Below are 18,315 nucleotides of genomic sequence, written 5' to 3' on the forward strand. Positions count from 1 at the left end.
GGGCACAAGTTGTTGGATATGAAAATGTGTTTCATTGTTTTGATATGCTGTCAACAATTTTTTTTTTTTGACTGCAGCCTCGTACGAGGATAACGTCAAGGAAAGAAATCAGGCTACTTCTTGATGCCCTCACCTCCCTACTGAAGCGCGTTAATACCGATCCGCCCCTTCACGTTCCCACTCATGTAATACTGTTAGTGGATAATACGGAGAGTAAGGTAGGGGAGGAGGGTCAGTGAAAAGTTACGTATGAAAATACGGATGTCCTCCACCTCTATTGCCACCACCATGCTGTAATAATAACAATAAAAACAGAAACACAAAATCTAAACAATTAAATACAGTCGTGTGCATATCTAAGCTACCAACGATTTTTTACCTATTCACACACACGTTGAATATCATTCTGTTCTCACACATCTCCTTTCAGGCGCCACTGGTTAGACGTAATGTAGGCACTCCGGACATGTGCCAGCGGATCAAAAAGAGGGAAACTGAAACAAAACACACACAAAAATAAAATAAATAAATTGCCTGCGCCTCCGGAAAAATGGTGCGAAAACTGCCCGGCACATCCTCTAGAGGCTATAAAAGGCGTGATTGGTTCAGCACATAGTTTTATAATTACGTGTTTACACGCATTCGTACATATGCGACGATATTGACAGACGAGGTACGTCCCTCTACTTTCCCTCACCTCATACGTCGTAACGAACAGTAAAAACAAAAAAAAAAGGCTGCAGCGGCAGCCAAACACCCTGAGTTACGAGGGAATAAAAAATAAGGACAAAATAATAGATAATAATATGGTATGAGGGAAATGTAATGGGGAGTTGTGCGCGGGCTACAATTACGCATTTCTGCCATTGGGTGACGAAAATAAGCAAGTTAAAGGAGAGGAACTAAGGGCACCAATAAGTGAAAGAACGATGTTAGACGGTTGCCCACTACAGAGTAAGAAAGGGGAAATCAAAAGAAAATACAAAATTGTGCAAGCAGTAACTGCGGGCACTACGGGGCTGCTCAATACACACAAAAATTTAAAAAATAAAAATAAATGGAAATATACACAAAGAAAAAAAAATAGAAAAAAGTCTTTAAAAAGAAAGTAAACTACACATTTTTATATTTGTAGAATCACTGTTGGAAATCTTCTTCCAATTTATCTCCCTCCCTCTCCCCCGCGCACCAAAATTCACTTTTTCACCAGTAGTGAAACAAAGGCACTGAGCGGAGCAAAAAAGAAAAGCTCTAGTGAATCGGAAGGCCAGCAAACAATGGGGCATAATGAATACATATATGCACAAAAAAAATACTAGTACACGCAACGTAACATAATAATATTAATAACATACAGCACACTCCTACTGGAGTTAGAACTCGGTGCAAAAAGCAATAACAATGGCAATAATGCGCGGCTAGAGATAGCGTCCGCTGAGCAAACAATGCATGTAAGGTTGTTGTTGTTTTTTAATCCCAACTCTTGTCAATTACTTCCGCAGATTCGTGCGTTTGCAGTATGAACGCTCAATAGTAAGTAGCAAAAAAGAAAAAAACGAGCAATATTAGCAACACGTCCTTTATCGATGTTCCCTCCAGCGATGCAGAAGAGAAGCGCCCACTGCCATGTGAAGTGTCCGGCAATTTTTCTTTTTTCAGCAGCATCCCCGTCAATCACATAAGTAACACACATCTCACAGGGGACCCGTAATGCGCCTTCTGTGCCTCAGAATGGTTACGGAAGAATCCGCATTGGTGCAAGTAGTGTCGGTTAGTACCTGATTAACAGTGTTCCGGATGCCTTAAACCCCCCAAACGTGTTCCCCTTTGGAACCTTCCAGATGTTGAGGAGCCAAAATGTCGTTGCCCTCCATAGCACCTTCACTGACACGTGGGAGACCGACAACTGGAGCAACCAGTTGCTTGTTTTCTTTTGGTGCCCATTCCACACGCCTCTCAGAGCTAGAAAGGGAATAGGAAGAATAAGTAGTTAATGTATCCCACGTTGCCTTTACTGACCGAGTGACGAAAACCTTGTGAGCGTTCACAAGAAGGTTAAGTATCTTCGCGCGCTCATCGACTTCGTAACGCCGAAGCCGGCTTCGTTGCACTTCTTCTTTCCGTCCGAGCACAAGCACCGGTATCACCCAGAAGGAGGCCGTAACGTCCGCCGCATTTGATTCCCCGGTGACATCCAGTGACGGCACAGCAGCAAGAGTAATGTTCACCTCCTCTGACAGCGTGCCATTTAATGATCCCTCTTCCCCCTCTTCTTCCTCCTCCTCCTCCTCCTCCTCCACACAACCTTTTCCCACTTCGGAGTCGATACCTGTGGGTGCCGCACCCGCCATATCAAACTGAGGTGTCCCTCCACCCCGCCGCAACGGGGGTAGAATCAACTTGCGGACAACAGGGGGCTTAGGGACCGTAAAATCTCCCCCACCACGTGCGCCTAGAAACACACACCCACTGCGGCCAGATGGCTGCAAGCGAAGCGAAATTCTGAGCGGCGGCATCATCTGCATCTGGGGTTGGGAAGCGATCTGATCCTCGTTCGTGGTGACCGCGGTGACACGATCTGAATCGGGCACAAGAGCCTGCTGAGGTCCACGATCTCCGGTTGCTGTGTGAAATAAGTTATCCCAGGAACAGCGGCGCTTCATCGTCACTTTGGTTTTATTGCTGCGGATACATTGGGGCAGCACACCTGACTCCTTCACGTCGCCCTCTACCGGTGGTGGTAGCACTAGCTTCGCGTTGCCATTCGACTCGGAGCGCGAGTTCCTGGATTCATTGATGGGCACCGCGGGCAGCGTATGCACAGTTGACTCCAGGTCCGTTGAGGGGTAGCGTTCGAAGGTCGTACCCGCAACAAATTGTGGTGTTGACTTTACGAGGCGGGGACGACCAGTTTCCGCAGACTGCTTCGGCACGTACTTGCCAGACTTAGGGTTATCAAAGTTACAAGGCAAGTCCCTGAAAGACTGAGATACTAAGCTCTCCGATGCGGTGTGTTCAACGTCCTCCCATTCATCACCAAAAGTGTCAACTTCCCGCAACTGGCTGCTTCTCAGCGAGTCCTCCGCCGGTGGCCATGCTTCGCGATACGAGGAAGTGTTTCGGCTCTCCGACGCCGCCAGACGCATCCTGAGAAATACAATTTTGTTGTCCGGCGAACGTTCGTCCTCGCTGGACTCGTTGTTCGCCTTTGAGGCAGAACATTTATTGCACCCCTTGTGCGGCATTGGCCACGTAATTCTAAAAGAGAAATAATGAATGTAATTTTTTGTGATATTGAATGTCACACTGTGAGCTGACCCGGCAGAACAAGACGACAAACGCGGTAACTCACTGGAATTTTTACCTCCTTAGGCTGTGTCGTCACAAGTTTCACCTTATTTGAATAATTTCCACCTCAGCTATCAAAGTCTCACCACCACTTTGCAGTTCCTTTTTCCTATTCCTCAACAGTTTTCCCACCTCTTATGGAGGTACAATGCCCTCTTCGCGACAAAAAAATATGGTGGAAAACTACAACACAAAGAGTGGGAAAGAATAGAAAAAACAAAAGCGGAGACACCCACAATCTTTTGTCCGCTTGCACCGCAACACCGTGCCTGAAAGAAAACGGGAAGAAAAACAAAGCAAAAAAATTGAGCATGTTAGAGGCAGCCAATGCCACAGCAGGTGGTATTGTCTCAACCAAGTACAAGGAAGGTAACCTAATAAACGTAAAGTAATATTACAAGAAGTAAACTCGAGAGACATGGAATTACGCGACCGTCTACACGCCAAAGCACGCACAAATGGTGCGCGTTACCTTGCGGCGTCGCCACTGACATTCCATGCACCACGTGTCACGGATTCACTGAGGTACAGAACAGGTCATGCTCGACACTTCCAAGACCCCTACGCTATCAACAGGGTCGTACCCACTCTTACAAAGTCTCAATGCCGTGCAAAACGACTCGGTGCTAGTGGCATTCTTGACCGTCATAATCATCCGCAAGATACACTAGTGTACTCATGCGAAATCGCCACGTGACATGTTGAATGTTTCAGTTCCCACTTCGCGTCGGTAAACGAACGCGCTACCTCAGAAAAGGTTTAAATCTTTCCACTCTTTTCGCTGTCGTTCAAGCTCTGCAGCCAGCTCCGCTTTTTCTTTCGCCTCGCGCTCCAAACGCTGCTTCTTCCGCGCCGCCTCCTCGGCGAGCCGGGTGGCCTCTAACTGCTGCTCCACGACTTGTTCGCGTCGGCGCCTCCTCTGCCGCTCCGCCGGACTCAAGTTGGGGTCCTCAGAGGAACCCAGTCCAGCTGTGCCACCACTTACTTCCTCGCGAGCCTTACGCCGAACTTCTTCCTCCTTCAGTGCTGCTTCCCTTTCCTTCTTCCTCTGGTGCGCGACCTTCAGGCGAATAAGAACACCTTCATTACTTAACATCTTGTGTGCACTCTCAGCTATGTGAAATGCATCAGCGGCCTTCTCAACTGTGCACTTATCTGGGTGCACTTTGAGCACAATACGGCGGAAACTGCGATTAACGTCCGCGACTTCACACGTCTGCGGATCCAACTGCAGCACAGCAAATGGGTCCGCTCCCCCAGAGCTGAAGCGCAGTAACCGTCGTATTTCTTCCACTTGGTCCTCCTTTGACCCCATTACGCCCTCGTAGCTATGTGATACGGGAGCGAATAAGCGACCAGAGCCACTAACAGAAGAAACAAGGGGGGAAAAAAAGACGCAGCTGGACAGTAGTGATATGGCACGTAAACTAATTTAACAAGGGCGGGAAACACCAATTCAGATGAAGGAAATGAATCAAAAGGGGTGTCTTTATCATATAGCGCGTGATAACTGGAAAAACAGAAATGTGGCACATCAACGACGTGCTTGTTCCTGCAGGCTTGCTCAAATCAAACAGAAGATTACAACTGTGCTGATGTGTTAAGAACGCAGACAAATGCCCGCGCCCAACCTAAATGTGAGGTACACTGCCACATGCTTTCCATGCGAGCAGGAGCCACAACAAATCTTAAATGTGGAGCAAAATAAGTTAATACGTCCGTAGTCGACCTGACTACTGTTGGAAGAGTATATATTTTCCTCGTTGTCACTGGACGAACAGCATCAAACGCAAATAAAAATAAAAACAAAAGAAGATGTTAAAAAAGGAAACGGCATGGGTGGAGGTATATCATACTAGCAAATTTGATATACAGAATTGAGTTGTAAGCAGTTGAACTAACGAGGGGAAGTCTGGCACAATGTTAACAAGTAAACCTGAGGTACCTGGCCCGACATTCAACACCCGTGAAATTTTCCTGAAAAATAAACAAAAAAATGAATCCACTAACTGAACAATCAACATCTGGAGATGCCGCAAGGTCACCAACACTGCCACCACCTGAAACCATGCTTCCATGTATCTCTCCAATTACAATGTCATCTACCGCGTGCCAAGCGGCGCCATCACGCGAAATTAAAGGAGGTTGACAGACAAGAATATTTGTTTAAGGATGTGTGGGAGAGCCTGTGTGTCCATACATTCAAAGCCGTGTCCACTTGGCAGTTTCTCCCTCAGGTTCAGCGCCTGTTCGCCCAAAGTGGCAATAAAAATGCAGAACATTTGTACTTCTTGATTGCTTTCCATAATCTCACCGAGCTCGCCGGGCTCAATCCCGTATCGTGAGAGGTTTGCATCGCTAATCACGAAAACAAGGTACGCCTCACCCTTCTCCGCCGTGACGAGCTCAATACTCTGCCGCATCGCTTGGACGGTATTGTCGCCTGACCAGCAGTACTGTGCGTGGGCAACCATACGTTGGCATACTTCCGCCCTTTCCTTTTGGTTAGTCGGTGGCTTGCCAAAGGGTACAAGCTCAATACACGCACTGTCCCCGTTGTGACCTACCATGGCATAGTCAATTTTTTCTTCGTAGCCAGTGAACGCCTCCATAACCATCACCGTGGATTCGAGCAACTTCGTGAGCCTCTGATCCATCCCTTCAAACCGGTACATACTGGCACTTACATCTAGCACAAACAAGAGACGCTTCTTTCGCTTGACCTGAAAGGGGCTGGCGTCAGCATAGTCGGCGCGCCGTTTGTAGATGTTACGCTCCCCAACGATGCCCTCTACAATCTTACTGTCATCCCATACTCCGTCCGTTTGGCCACGCAGCCACACGCGTTCACCTTCCGCAGCTTTAAGGCCACTTAACATACTCCTCAATATCGCCACAGGGGCACGCACCCGCCCCTGCAGCGCACCGTACCGCTCGTACTCCGTGGAGGTCATACCAATTTCCCGCAAGCGCTCCTGCAGTGCTACCCTTCCCATGCGTCTCGCTTCCTCTATTATATGTTGTGGAACCTGCTGCTTAGCTTCGGGCGATACTTGGTGAACCGGCCAGCCCTTGTCAAGACGGTACGGGCCAACAAGTCCGCCGAGGCCTGCAGTATCAGTCCCACCCGTACCGCCGGCGTATGTGTTGCCACCGTGATGTTCTTCATTATCCTCACGACCATGTTTCAGGTTATTAGATGCCGCATAGCGCGATGTACAGTAGGACATGCTAAGTTTCCCCTGAGGTGTGGCAGCTGCCGCCCCAACTTGTTTTACGGACCCTTGGAGCAAAGCGGAGAGTTGGCGATGGCGACATTCCACCCGTTCAGCTACGAGGTCACCTATCAACAGCTGCCGATTCACTTCATCATATCGAAGAATGTTACCCGCAACCTCGTCGAGGGAAAAACAAGGATAGGAAGGTTTCACCGACGATGAACGTGAGGATGTTGTTGGCGTGGGAGCGAAATGGCGAACAGTATGATGATGATAATCGACGGCAAATAGAGAACCGCAAGTGTCAACTCCGTCGCTACCGCTGGCGACCACAAGTTGTTTGTGCACACGGTCGATACCTATTGTTCCATGGTGATTCAAGTCAGAACACACAGCAGGGGAAATGCTGGGATTGGCAAAGGTGCGCATCGACCACGACTGCGATCGAGAAGAGTAACTCTCAACCATGGTGTACAAAACGCCTTCTTTCTCACTATCACTGCCGGCACCTGCGACGATGATAGCACCCTGGAGTTCCTCCGGTGTGACGGGCCCCATGGCTGCCTCAGTAGGCGTCGGTTCTTTCGTTCCCGTTAATCCTACTACAACTCCATTTATTTCATTGGGAAGCAAACAAAGACTTGCTGTCGCCACGCCATCAGACATTAATGAAAGCTTCATCACACCGCAAAACGTCGACTCAGACTTACTCAGGTGGACAGAAGCATAGTTGTTCGCAAAGAAGTGAATTCCCCGAATATCCTCCGCAGGAAGGGTTACACCGACACGGTGCCCGTTCGACCACACGTACAACTCCGGTTCGCGCGGTCGCGTCATGGCAACTAGGTTACATCCCGGGCAAACAGTGTGCCGAGTGAGTGCGACATCACTGGAGGGTGGCATCAAATGCACAACCAGCACCGATCCCAACAGTTTATCACCAGCTGCGTCACCCTGACCTCTGACTTGCCCTCGTGGTAATGCAGTTGACGTTGAGCACAAACCAAGCGCGGACGCATCGGCAAGCAAAATCGATCCTGAGGATGCACATGCAACTTCAACAAATGAAGGCGATGTCCCAAACGCACCATGCGAAGACTCCTTGAGGGCCTGAGAGGCTAAAATGCCGCTCGCCTCGGTGCCGAGGAAACGTAATGAAGAAGACGGAAGGGAGTTAAGAGGCAATAAGTCCGTTAAGTTAAGTAACTGTACCTGCCCTGCGGCAAGACGCTTCCGACCCACCGCAGTAGCCGCAATGGACGCAACAGACGGCAGACTCGCAATAGCTAAGAAAATCTCTGTTGTTGCGAGGGGACTGCTGCTGCCGTTCATTTCCTCTCGAAGCACATGCTGGCGGGTAAAAAGGACGGCAACACTCTTGGACTCCCCCACCACGCACTCAGGAGCTTCCACGGCTACACGAATCACGCGGTCGCCCTGTTGCAGAAATGGTAGCCTTGTTGCTGTAGTCCATTCACTAAAACCGACGAGCCCACCGTTCGCCGAAACATCTGCGGCGAAGTCCGTGGCATTATATGATTCACACCAAACAGGAGCAGACTTCCAGTTTATTGCACCACCACACTCCAAATCCGTGAGCCGTCGCACTGGTAGAGACATTACTACTTCCCCCAGTTTTAACGGCAAAAACGCCGGTGATTTCGCCGACATGTGAATCAGCGATGGTGAAGGCCGCAGTGGCACAGCTCGGCTGGTACGCAAAGGTAACAGCTTCTGCATTCCACCAAACTGTACCAGTGGATCCAAATGCAGCCGTAGTACATTGCGAACAAGACGCAGTGTATTTTCGTCAAACACGTCGAAGTTGAAGATATTATTTAGAGCTGCGTACACGCCATCACCTGGGAACATTGACATGTGCCTTACAACAGCGATGAGCTCCCGTAACGAAAAAGGGTAAGTAATGTTCCCTTCCTCAAAATCGGTTTGAAGACGTTGAAAACATTCAATAAGGCTCATCAGCAGAGCATCTGGAATGTTCACGCCATACGCTCTCAGAACCTGCAACTGCGAGTGGGCATCGGCATTGAGCATCACAGACGGTGCAAATAAGTCGCCACATTCCCGGTAGAAGTCATTGCCGTGGAATGGAAAACCGGGCGGGTTTGCCAACACAATGACTCGAAAATCAGGGTGCATGTTAATGATATTTTTTTGTTCGCTAGATCCGTAATCACTGGAAGAAATGCTAAATCGTACGACGTGCGCACGTGGACCAAGTATTTGCCGTCCATCGCGGAGCCTCATCTCGTGATCCTCGATGAGTCCTTTTAGCACTTGTACCACCTCTACGGGTGCCTTGTCAATTTCATCAACAACAAGGCAGTGTCCCTGCTGCACCGCCCGTACTAGTGGTGAGTCTGCCCATACAACTCGACCGTTCTCGACTGTGGGATTGATAGTAAGGCTACCGACTGTGGTGTCTCGATGTAGCTGAATATACTCCCGAGGGGTACCAACGCGTGCGAGAAAGGCATCGACAACCTTGTTTTTGCCAACACCTTGGTTCCCTATTAGGAGAATGTTGTTCCCCACGGCGTACTGTTTAGCGAGCCACACAATGACGGACTCATGAACAGGGTTGGGGTGAAAGTGTGGCACGTGCGGTACCATGGCCTTCTCCTTCGCTCCGTAATTGCGGTTGATGCGGAGAATAGGTTTATCACCCAATCCAAAGACACGAGATACTTCAATTCCTTCAGCTTTACCGGCGCCAGCATTAGGAATAGTTGGGTCACAGGGGAGTAGGAACTCTTTAAGGGAATGGCAGTTCAACGTTTCCCCCATGCTACTCTTTGAAACGGATGATGATCGCAGTGGATCCTGCTTGCGCTCCGCGAGCCCACTCGTACAGGTAAATCCACAAATCTGCATCACCTGACGCACTTTTTCTGCTACCAATGAACTCAGCAGTGGGAGTAGCAGCGTAGATTCAACACTAATGTTAAAGTCATCAGGATAACGAACGCGAAAGCGGGTAAGGTTTAGCAGCTGTCGAAGGCTTAGCTGCGGCGTTTTTGGTTCCGTGACTTGTAATCGCTCAAGTTCATCACGCAGCCGCAGCAGGGTATCCACATCACGCTTCAATCCTGATGATATCCCGCCCTCAGGGCCCACTGAGGCGCGGATACCGTCTACCTTTTCGTTCCCACAAAATTGCAACTCCAACTCAGCCACGCGAAGGAGAATGGCACGAAATAACGACTGCGAACATGACGGCATTTGGACAACCCCAAACAGCTCGGTGACATCGTGTGTAACGCGCCATTGGTTTTGCCACACTTTGTTGCCTGTCCCATTGCTGTTAAGCGCAGGAAATCGCGCTGTACCCACCACACGGAATGAAGGATGTATGGGAAATATGCGACGTGCCTTCATTTCCTCTTCGGTGGCGCGCAGCTTCTCCTTAATGATCCCATACTCCTTGAACGATTTCAGCACGGACCCGTCGCAGAGTGAGGTGCTCCCGTCAATAAGGAGTTGCTGCAGCGAACTGAGCATCCCTAAAGGCATTTTATCAATTCCATCAAGTACAGCCATGCGACCGTTGAGTGCTGCGTCAACGAGTGCACTGTTCTGCCACACCGTGTCACCACTTACCGAATCGGTAGCTCGTCTCTGAAAAAGGTCTTTGATCGTCATATCCGCATAGAGGTACATAGTCTCCGTCTGGTAACCAAGAAGGCGCGCAAATTCGTGGAGCAACGTCGTTTTGCCACTTCCACTGGATCCCAGCAGCAAGATATGCCGCCCCGCAATGTGCAACTGCAACATGGACTGTAAAACGTGAACATGTCCTGGTGTAAAGACTGTGCTCGAACTGCTACAGTACATTTTCACATCAACCGTTTTCCACTTTCTACCACTAGAAGGCGATGAAGGCCCACCACGCGATGATTTGAGAGCAAATTCACCCAAATATAATGGAAGTTGATATTTACCCTTCATCCCGTCGACACAAGCGTCGCCTACCACCACAGGGTGCTGCAACACGGCCAACACCTTCGACTTTGCAACACGAACATTGTCTATAAACACAACATCATTATAATGCTTTGAAGAACGAACAGCGCAATCTTCATGCGTACAGTGATCTGTTGGTTTGCCACTATCCCGTACGCTGACATCATTATGGTGGCAAATATGGTTTGACAGGGGAGTACCAATGTCACACGCGGCTAGCACCCTTTCGTAATCTCGAAGGCGTCTCATCGACTCTTCATAGGTGCCACTACCCGAACCAGTTTGTTGTGCATATAGCGTCCACGGGAAGGATCGTAGTAACAGCTCACCCACTGGAACATCAGGAAATAGCATAAACTGTCGGAAGACTTGAGCCACCTCGTAACTTCCAATGGTCTGCAGCCCGCAAAGCGAAGACACACAACCACCAACAGCGCTGTCGCGGCCCTGGGTACCGCCAGAGGTGAATCCCCGCGTGCGCGCATTCATCTCCTCGATGGAAGCGCGCAGTTTAAGCAACGATTCAAAAACACCTCTTGCACGACCACCAGGCGCCATATTGGTAACGTTTGTCGCTGCCAGGGTGGGTGGAGGAAGGTCAACATACAAGCATTGAAACCGTGAACGAAGCGGCGGATCCAGTGGTGTACCATCATACGGGGGAACTGGGGCAGTGATCCCAATGACACGAAAACTTTCCGACACGCGAATAAACCCCATACGCTGCAACTTCGCGTGAACCGCCTGCGGGATTTGGTTACCAATGCCACCTTCCACGTTAGCATCTTGCCTACCTCCTTTCAGTTCCTCACAGAGTGCCTCGTTGAAAATCTTATCATACCGCTCTGGGTGGATCAGCACCATCCCATTCTCAAGATGCATTTCGCGGTTCTCCAACAAGTTATTTATCACTGGAAGTACATTCCGTTCTACCCTCTCCAACCCCTCTAACAATAGCAGTTGTCCTTCGCGGGCAGCGATGACAACGCTCTGATCCTCATAAGAGAGCGTTCCGTTACGAATTTCCCGCCGTTGGCCGAGATCACCCTCGTTTGTGTCACGATTGAGGGACACACACTGCACTTCGCGACGTGTGAGTCGAGAGTACAGCAACACCAGCCACCGCAGCGCAGGACCAGGCTCCCCTGTTAGGCACATGTCCTGTTTAAGGAGTTCCTTCTGACAGATCCAGCGTAGGTATTGGCGTGTGGCATTGTCCCCTAAATGAAAGAACACATCCCCTACATCCAATGACAGTTCGTCCGCAGCGTCTTCGCCGATGTGAAAGGCACCGCTGTTGGTGGTGTCACCCGGCAAGACCCACGTAACCCTCTCTGGGTGAGAAACGTTCGCAGGAACGGGAACTGTAACGTCACCGATTGTGAGGCTTACATCGCGGTTACAAGCAAGGGAGCTACCGCTCATTATCGTTACACTCCTGATTGGTGTTTGACTAACAGTTCCACTTGTATACACTTTTAACACAGCGCGAATAAAACCAGAAAACAAGAGCTGGCGGCGTATCATAGAACACGATAATAACGACAAGATATCCCACTCCGATGTGCAGATTTGCGAGCACGTCTGCCTTGGATATCCGATGTCAATCTGTACTCAAGGCCAAAGACAGCAGAAAACACAGAGACTAAATACAGTTCTGCAGTGCAAAATGTGCTCTAAAGGAGGGCAAGAAGGCCAGACAGAGTGTATCGGTACGTACGGTTGATTAGATATTAGTTCTCGAACAAACAAAAATCACGCAAAATACAAGTTAAAAAAAATCACTCAGGAAATAATTTTATTGAAAGGGTTGATTTCACAGTATATGGGGAAGGTCTGAAAAGGGGCCCGGCATGTCCCGCCACAAAAAAAAAAAAAAGAAAGCTCTTATCACCCCCTCAGCTGGAGTGATTTGGTGTTTCTATCAACCAACGCCCGTAGCATCATTCCCCTGAGATTTTCCTTCATATCCAGAAGAGAAAAAAAGATTTACGGCGATGAAGTTTGCAGCAGCATTCGATCATGGAGGCAATAGCCCGTTTGACTCAAAGCTGCACCAGCGCTAAAAGAGTAAGGAACAAACGCAGAAATATAAGATGTGTTTCTTTTGAATCTAATGTCGCCAGCTCTACCATATTACAGGATGCGCCGGAGAGAAGTGTGGGTAATATTGCGACAGACAACGCCATATGCACGACAAGAGCACAGTTGGGTGTACTCGACGTGCTCTTCGCACGGGCACCAAGGAAATAGCGCCGCAAAGGAAAACGTTCTGCGATAGGCAGTAAAAATAATAATAATAATAATCGAAAGCGTGCGCTCGATTTCAAACAATAAAAGGTATAGGTAACGATCACTTGATGATATTGGACTCCGCATGTATAGCCAATACTCGTTTAACAAGCTTGTCGCACCACGCTACGTGACGCTCCATAAGCACGTCGTCGTCCGCCATTGCCCTTTCCGTTGACGTAGCATCCCCCAACCCTTGAGAAGACAAACCAGACGACAAAGACGTGGCCCCTCCCGTTTCATCCGTTCGCACCTCCATCCGCCGGGAAAGACGACTGCGTAGCTCCATCCATGTCTTTGGGGTCCGCAGGCGTGCATAATTAACCACTGCTACATCGTCAAATGGATAACACAGGGCGTGCGCGACGCTGACAACGCCACGGGAAACACCCTCTGGTGAGTACCCACCCTCTAGTACCGCCACCAAACCGATGGTCCCTTGCGACTGCAGGCAAAATCGCTTTAGCGCACGAACCACATACGCAAACCCTCCTTCCACAGCCATCCGCCCAAGTGGATCGCCGTGCGCGGCGTCGAAGCCAAGCGAAAGTAGGATGATATTAGGGTGGAATTGTTCCAACCTTGGTAAAAACACATCGTCAACGACACGCGCAAAAAGCATATCACTTATAACCTCTTCGCAACGCGCAGGGTCGGTAGCCGCGGTGTCAACAGCGACGTTGCAAATATTACGATGTTGGCCAACATAGGAGGTCGCACCAGCGGGATCACACGGGTAAAAAGAACCTCGGTCATAACGATGAAGAGAGAGGTACAGAAGTTGCGGCTCAACTTCAACAAATGACTGAGTTCCCTCACCATGGTGTACGTCGATGTCAACTATGGCTATGCGAGGTCACTCTGGTATATCCCTTTCTTCGGAGGGAACTGAACGGCTACCTCCAACGCCACAATCGTATTTAACGTGCCAGTCTTGCAACAACTGCATTGCGGCAATCGCAACATTATTCACCAAACAAAAGCCGCTCGGGGTGTCAGCGCTGGCATGGTGTCCCGGAGGGCGAACAAGGCAAAAAGCAAATGCCGGAGAGCCACTGAGGGCGCGACGCGCTGCATCAACCACCGCACCGACAGACAACCGAGTCGCTATACTGCTCGTTTTACCGTTGCAATACACATCTGTCTTAAGTGGAGGGAGTAATGCTGTGCCCTCTTCAATAAAACATCGGTAGCGATGAATATTGTGACACAATGTAACTTCATCTAGCGTTGCTAAACGGGGCGGAATCCATAACGGAGTTCCGCTGGGCGCCGCGGACGGCGCCTCGCCTGCTGTTGCACCAGTTCCCACAGGCGCACCTTCACGAGGAGGGGACCTTTCTCCAGAACTTTGCAGTTCCATAGGCAAAAAATGAGCAGCGCGCGGCGCCGAGCGTAGTGCCTCAACAGCGCGCTGCAAACGATAGGGTGTTTCCGGCACACGGTCAACGGGGGGAACGTGCTCAAGCACTCTAGGATCGTATGCCCATGCAACTGACACGTCCGGTAGAAACAGGTCACTATTATCATTATCCGTCTTGGCAGCATCCAACATGGCAGGTCCAGAAACGAACACTTCCATTCCATTTTTTAGACTTCCAAAAAAGGTGATTCCTTGGGCGTCGAAGAGACTTTCAACACCTGAAGCTTCCACACCTACACGGAGCGCCACTTGATCAACCGGCTCCACCAGCTTTCCACGACGGATAGCAGCGGTTGTGCAGAGTCGTGGGTCCGCTTGGCACCTAACAGTCACGTCACCGTCAAGATCCAGCTGGTGCCCATGAGCCCAGGGATTTTTATTCCGTTCCCTCACAGACATACGATAGAGTTGACTAAGTAAACACTTATCGATATTTATTACGTCGGATGCAGGTAAACAACGAAAAGATAGCAGACACAACCAAAAAAAACCTGGGTTTGAAAAATACAATTTCGGACTTCCTCTCCGGAACCAAGGCATTTATATATTTAAGGCTCCTCACTCAATCATTCCCCTGTTGTCTAAAAGAAAATTTCTCGAATATGAAATGCATTTGAGAGAGGTTGTTTACACCACAAGAGCACCTCATTGTTACACAGACATATCTGTCACCGAGCCTCAGCTACACCAACACGTTCAACTGTTTGTAAATCACAACTAAAGTCGACTGAGCATACAGGGGAAGTAATGCCCCACACACAGGAACAAATATATATATTTGCTTCAGTATCTGAAGCGCTAAACATCGCTTTAAAGCTCATTATACAACGCAGCACACACGGTAGTCATCAAAACACTAATACCAACACACCCGCATCCCCCCCCCCCGGAAGCCATAATAAATAATGAACACTGGGTAGAACAATCAAACTCTCCCACAGTTAACTCCGCCGATGTGTCTATTGGCGCTCCACGGTAGAGCTCTTCCACTATTCGAACGAAGTATTCGTAAGTTAATTCAACGCGACACCAAATATGTGACTCTCGGGTTGTCCAGCAGCTCTTAGCAAAGGGGTAGTATTTCAGTTACACCTGATCTAACAGCTATTCCTCGGCACCGCGCATAGTTAGATAGATAACTTACGTTTTCAAAAGTGCACTGCTAACAACAGACACTTTACCACGTCATTTTCTACAACGCAGCAGTGAATATTAACTTTGTCTTTGGGCGATGGCTTTGGGAATAGAGTCATCACTGCCACGCCATCGTGTTTTCCCCCTGTATATAACGCAATTTAACCGTTCGTCTTCAAGTGTCAGACCCTCCTTCGAGAACAAACTTTTTTAAAGAAAAAGAGGAGAGAGTAAGAAGCACGATATGTATATTGCAGACTACCCGCGAGAGTCAGAATGATATCCGTCTTTATCTTATCCTCTACCGTTCCCTTGTTATATATTTTCCCCCCGCGACCCGGCTGTATCTCATATCGCGCAACAGGCAGACCAGAAGATTTTCTTTCAAAAGGCCAAACGGTGAAGGAGACAGCGTTTACTACCTTGCCGTATTGCTCCACGAAGTCGTGTTATGAATTGATTCAACGAGTAGATATCCCACTACCAGGCGCTGTTAACAACGCAGCTAAGCAGTTATTTGCCAGGTGGGCGAGTCCAGACACACGAACTTATGAGGAATAGAAAACACCTTGTAGAGAATTGTGCGAGAATAAAAAAACCAAACAAGAGAAATGATAAGTGAGACCATCTAACCCTAAACATTAGAAGCAACTTCAGCAAACACTTCAGTCGGACCACGCATTAGCACTCCATTGTTCACGATGCCATAACGAAGCTACAAACTAACGTGGAAGGTAAGATTTTTACCCGACACCACTACTAAGTCAGGAGTTTCCATATGTGTCCGATCAGCCAGTTACAAAGTACAAAATAAAACATGACACCTCGCTTATAGAAAGTAAATGCGTCCAAACCACGTTGCCAGGGACTCACATTTAAAATGTTAAGAACACTGAACAAAGCCGCTACAACTGTGGCAACAAAAAGAATTGGAATATGCAAAAGAAACAAATGATCGGGGGAAACGCAGCATTTCGCAGAATCACCACTGACGTAGGGCGTGATCCGCCAAGCCGTGCGCACATTCTTTAGCGTTATGATGCACCTACACGACCATCAAAAAGGAACACTGACAAGGAAGCTCCCCGCCCAACCGACAAACCCATATTAAATCCCCAGGTAATCGAAACGGATAATATTGAATACCATTACAGGAACCTATAATAATTACTCAATATTCTATATTCAAAGTACCCTTTTTCCTTTAAAAGGAAAAAGATAGAAACCATAGTTAGGTTACGTGCTTTTCATTGTTGCATCCCGACTTTCTAACGTTGTAGTAACTAAATTCAGCTACAGAAGGGTACATTAGCACAAAAGTGTCTCTCTGTGGTAGGGCTTCGTGATTTGGTATAGAGCATTATGCCACATGCTAATGTGGCACATTTGGAAACCCCATGTTGTCATCTCACCACCAAACAAACTAGTAGAGGTAATGCCACATCGGTGCGTACAAATGATATCAAAAACACCTGTGTGTGGCGTGTAACATCTCATTCGACCCTTATAAAGCCTATTACCAACTATGCTTTGTTGACAATAAGAACGTCGTATTTCCCAATATATAAACGTGAACACATAACTAGCATTTGAATATGCAAAGAGGAATGGGGAAAATCCACCTCATATATATATATATATATATATATATATATATATTTTCAAAAAAGGGACAGCACATACGTCTATGTACGACAACAGAGGCATGCAAATGTCTGGCTCTTCAAATAATGTACGATAGAACAATGAAGGGACAACAAGGGTAGAAAAAGGCATATCAGCACACCAATGTGCGTATATGAAGCATAGGAACTTCAGATAGATTACCAAAAGTTTTTTAAAAAAAAACACTTACCTGTCGATGGCCATAGTGAAATGACTTTTTATTTACTATACAGGAGTGCACACAGAATATGGAAAGCATAGACGAACAGTCCCGACGGACAAAATATTTTAAGATGGCAAAGGAAAACAAGGGCGTGTCAACAACGGGTAGATGAAATAATGACATCAATGGCCGTGGTAGCGGCGGTGATGACGACAATAATGGTAGCGAGGAATTTAATACTACAAATATCCCAACGGTAGTAATAATTACGACATGTACATGGGCAGTTGTGAGAGGGTTCCAATGCCGGGGTTAGTCAGGTGCGGAACCGCTGCCAAACATTCCTTATACGCAGATAAGCAGCTACCAGAACTATGTTGCAACTAGAACCTTATCATAGAAAGGGAGAAATATAAGTGATAAGCCTCTTCTGAATTGGTTGGCAAAAAAAAAAACAATAAAGATGCATACCGTTGTCGCCTCCCCCCCCCCACACACACGACATAAAGATAGAGAATCGGTGGCATCAACTGACAACCACTGTCACGCTGACACCAAAGGTAAAGTTCACTTAAGAAATACCTGAGTCCTATGTGCGATTGGTCAACGAAAGTTCACACAAATTTTGCAAACTTGTCATTATCCTACAGAGGACCCTGTGCGAAAAAAAAAGTCTCCTCCATTCAATGGACTGCGAAGCTAATAACAGGAAGTAAAGAAGCTGACATGGCCGAGCCGGCAATATACTCACACCCTCTCAGATAGCGGTTAGAAATCCATAAAGAGAAGTCAGATTCTCGTTGCCTGGTGGCGGTCACACATCTTCGCAACGGCGTGACCCGAGGCGGTGGTGAACTTTGGAAATTTTTAGCAAAAACATTCCACATATGTTCCTCTTCAGCAGGACATCGCCCTTTAGAGAGGTATTAAAAAGCCATGTACACGCATATGTGCGCATTTTGCTGTCGAAAAACAACAGATACCACAAACCCGCATACACATATAAGAGCACAACGTGACAGGGGGGGGGGAACGCCTCTACCTACTCAGAAAATTTGGGTGACCTCTCATCTCTAGTAAGTGAAGAC

General features: G+C 48.2%; 3 protein-coding genes across 3 annotated transcripts; all 3 read right to left on the reverse strand.

The window, feature by feature from the left end:
- Positions 1-1,802: 1,802 nt before the first annotated feature.
- On the reverse strand, positions 1,803-3,245 carry TbgDal_V4040 (T. brucei spp.-specific protein; the record flags this gene model as incomplete). Its single annotated transcript, XM_011775251.1, has 1 exon — positions 1,803-3,245. One exon carries the CDS (start codon positions 3,243-3,245, stop codon positions 1,803-1,805), a length of 1,443 nt encoding a protein of 480 aa, XP_011773553.1.
- An 851-nt stretch (positions 3,246-4,096) lies between these two features.
- TbgDal_V4050 (chaperone protein DNAj, putative) lies at positions 4,097-4,663 on the reverse strand (the record flags this gene model as incomplete). The annotated part of the gene is made up of 1 exon (XM_011775252.1): positions 4,097-4,663. The coding sequence occupies one exon, from the start codon at positions 4,661-4,663 to the stop codon at positions 4,097-4,099; it is 567 nt and encodes a 188-aa protein (XP_011773554.1).
- Positions 4,664-5,483: 820 nt separating this feature from the next.
- Positions 5,484-12,077, reverse strand: TbgDal_V4060 (hypothetical protein, conserved; the record flags this gene model as incomplete). The annotated part of the gene is made up of 1 exon (XM_011775253.1): positions 5,484-12,077. The coding sequence occupies one exon, from the start codon at positions 12,075-12,077 to the stop codon at positions 5,484-5,486; it is 6,594 nt and encodes a 2,197-aa protein (XP_011773555.1).
- Positions 12,078-18,315: the final 6,238 nt, after the last annotated feature.

Source organism: Trypanosoma brucei, chromosome 5, assembly GCF_000210295.1.
Source record: "Trypanosoma brucei gambiense DAL972 chromosome 5, complete sequence".
NCBI lineage: Eukaryota > Euglenozoa > Kinetoplastea > Trypanosomatida > Trypanosomatidae > Trypanosoma > Trypanosoma brucei.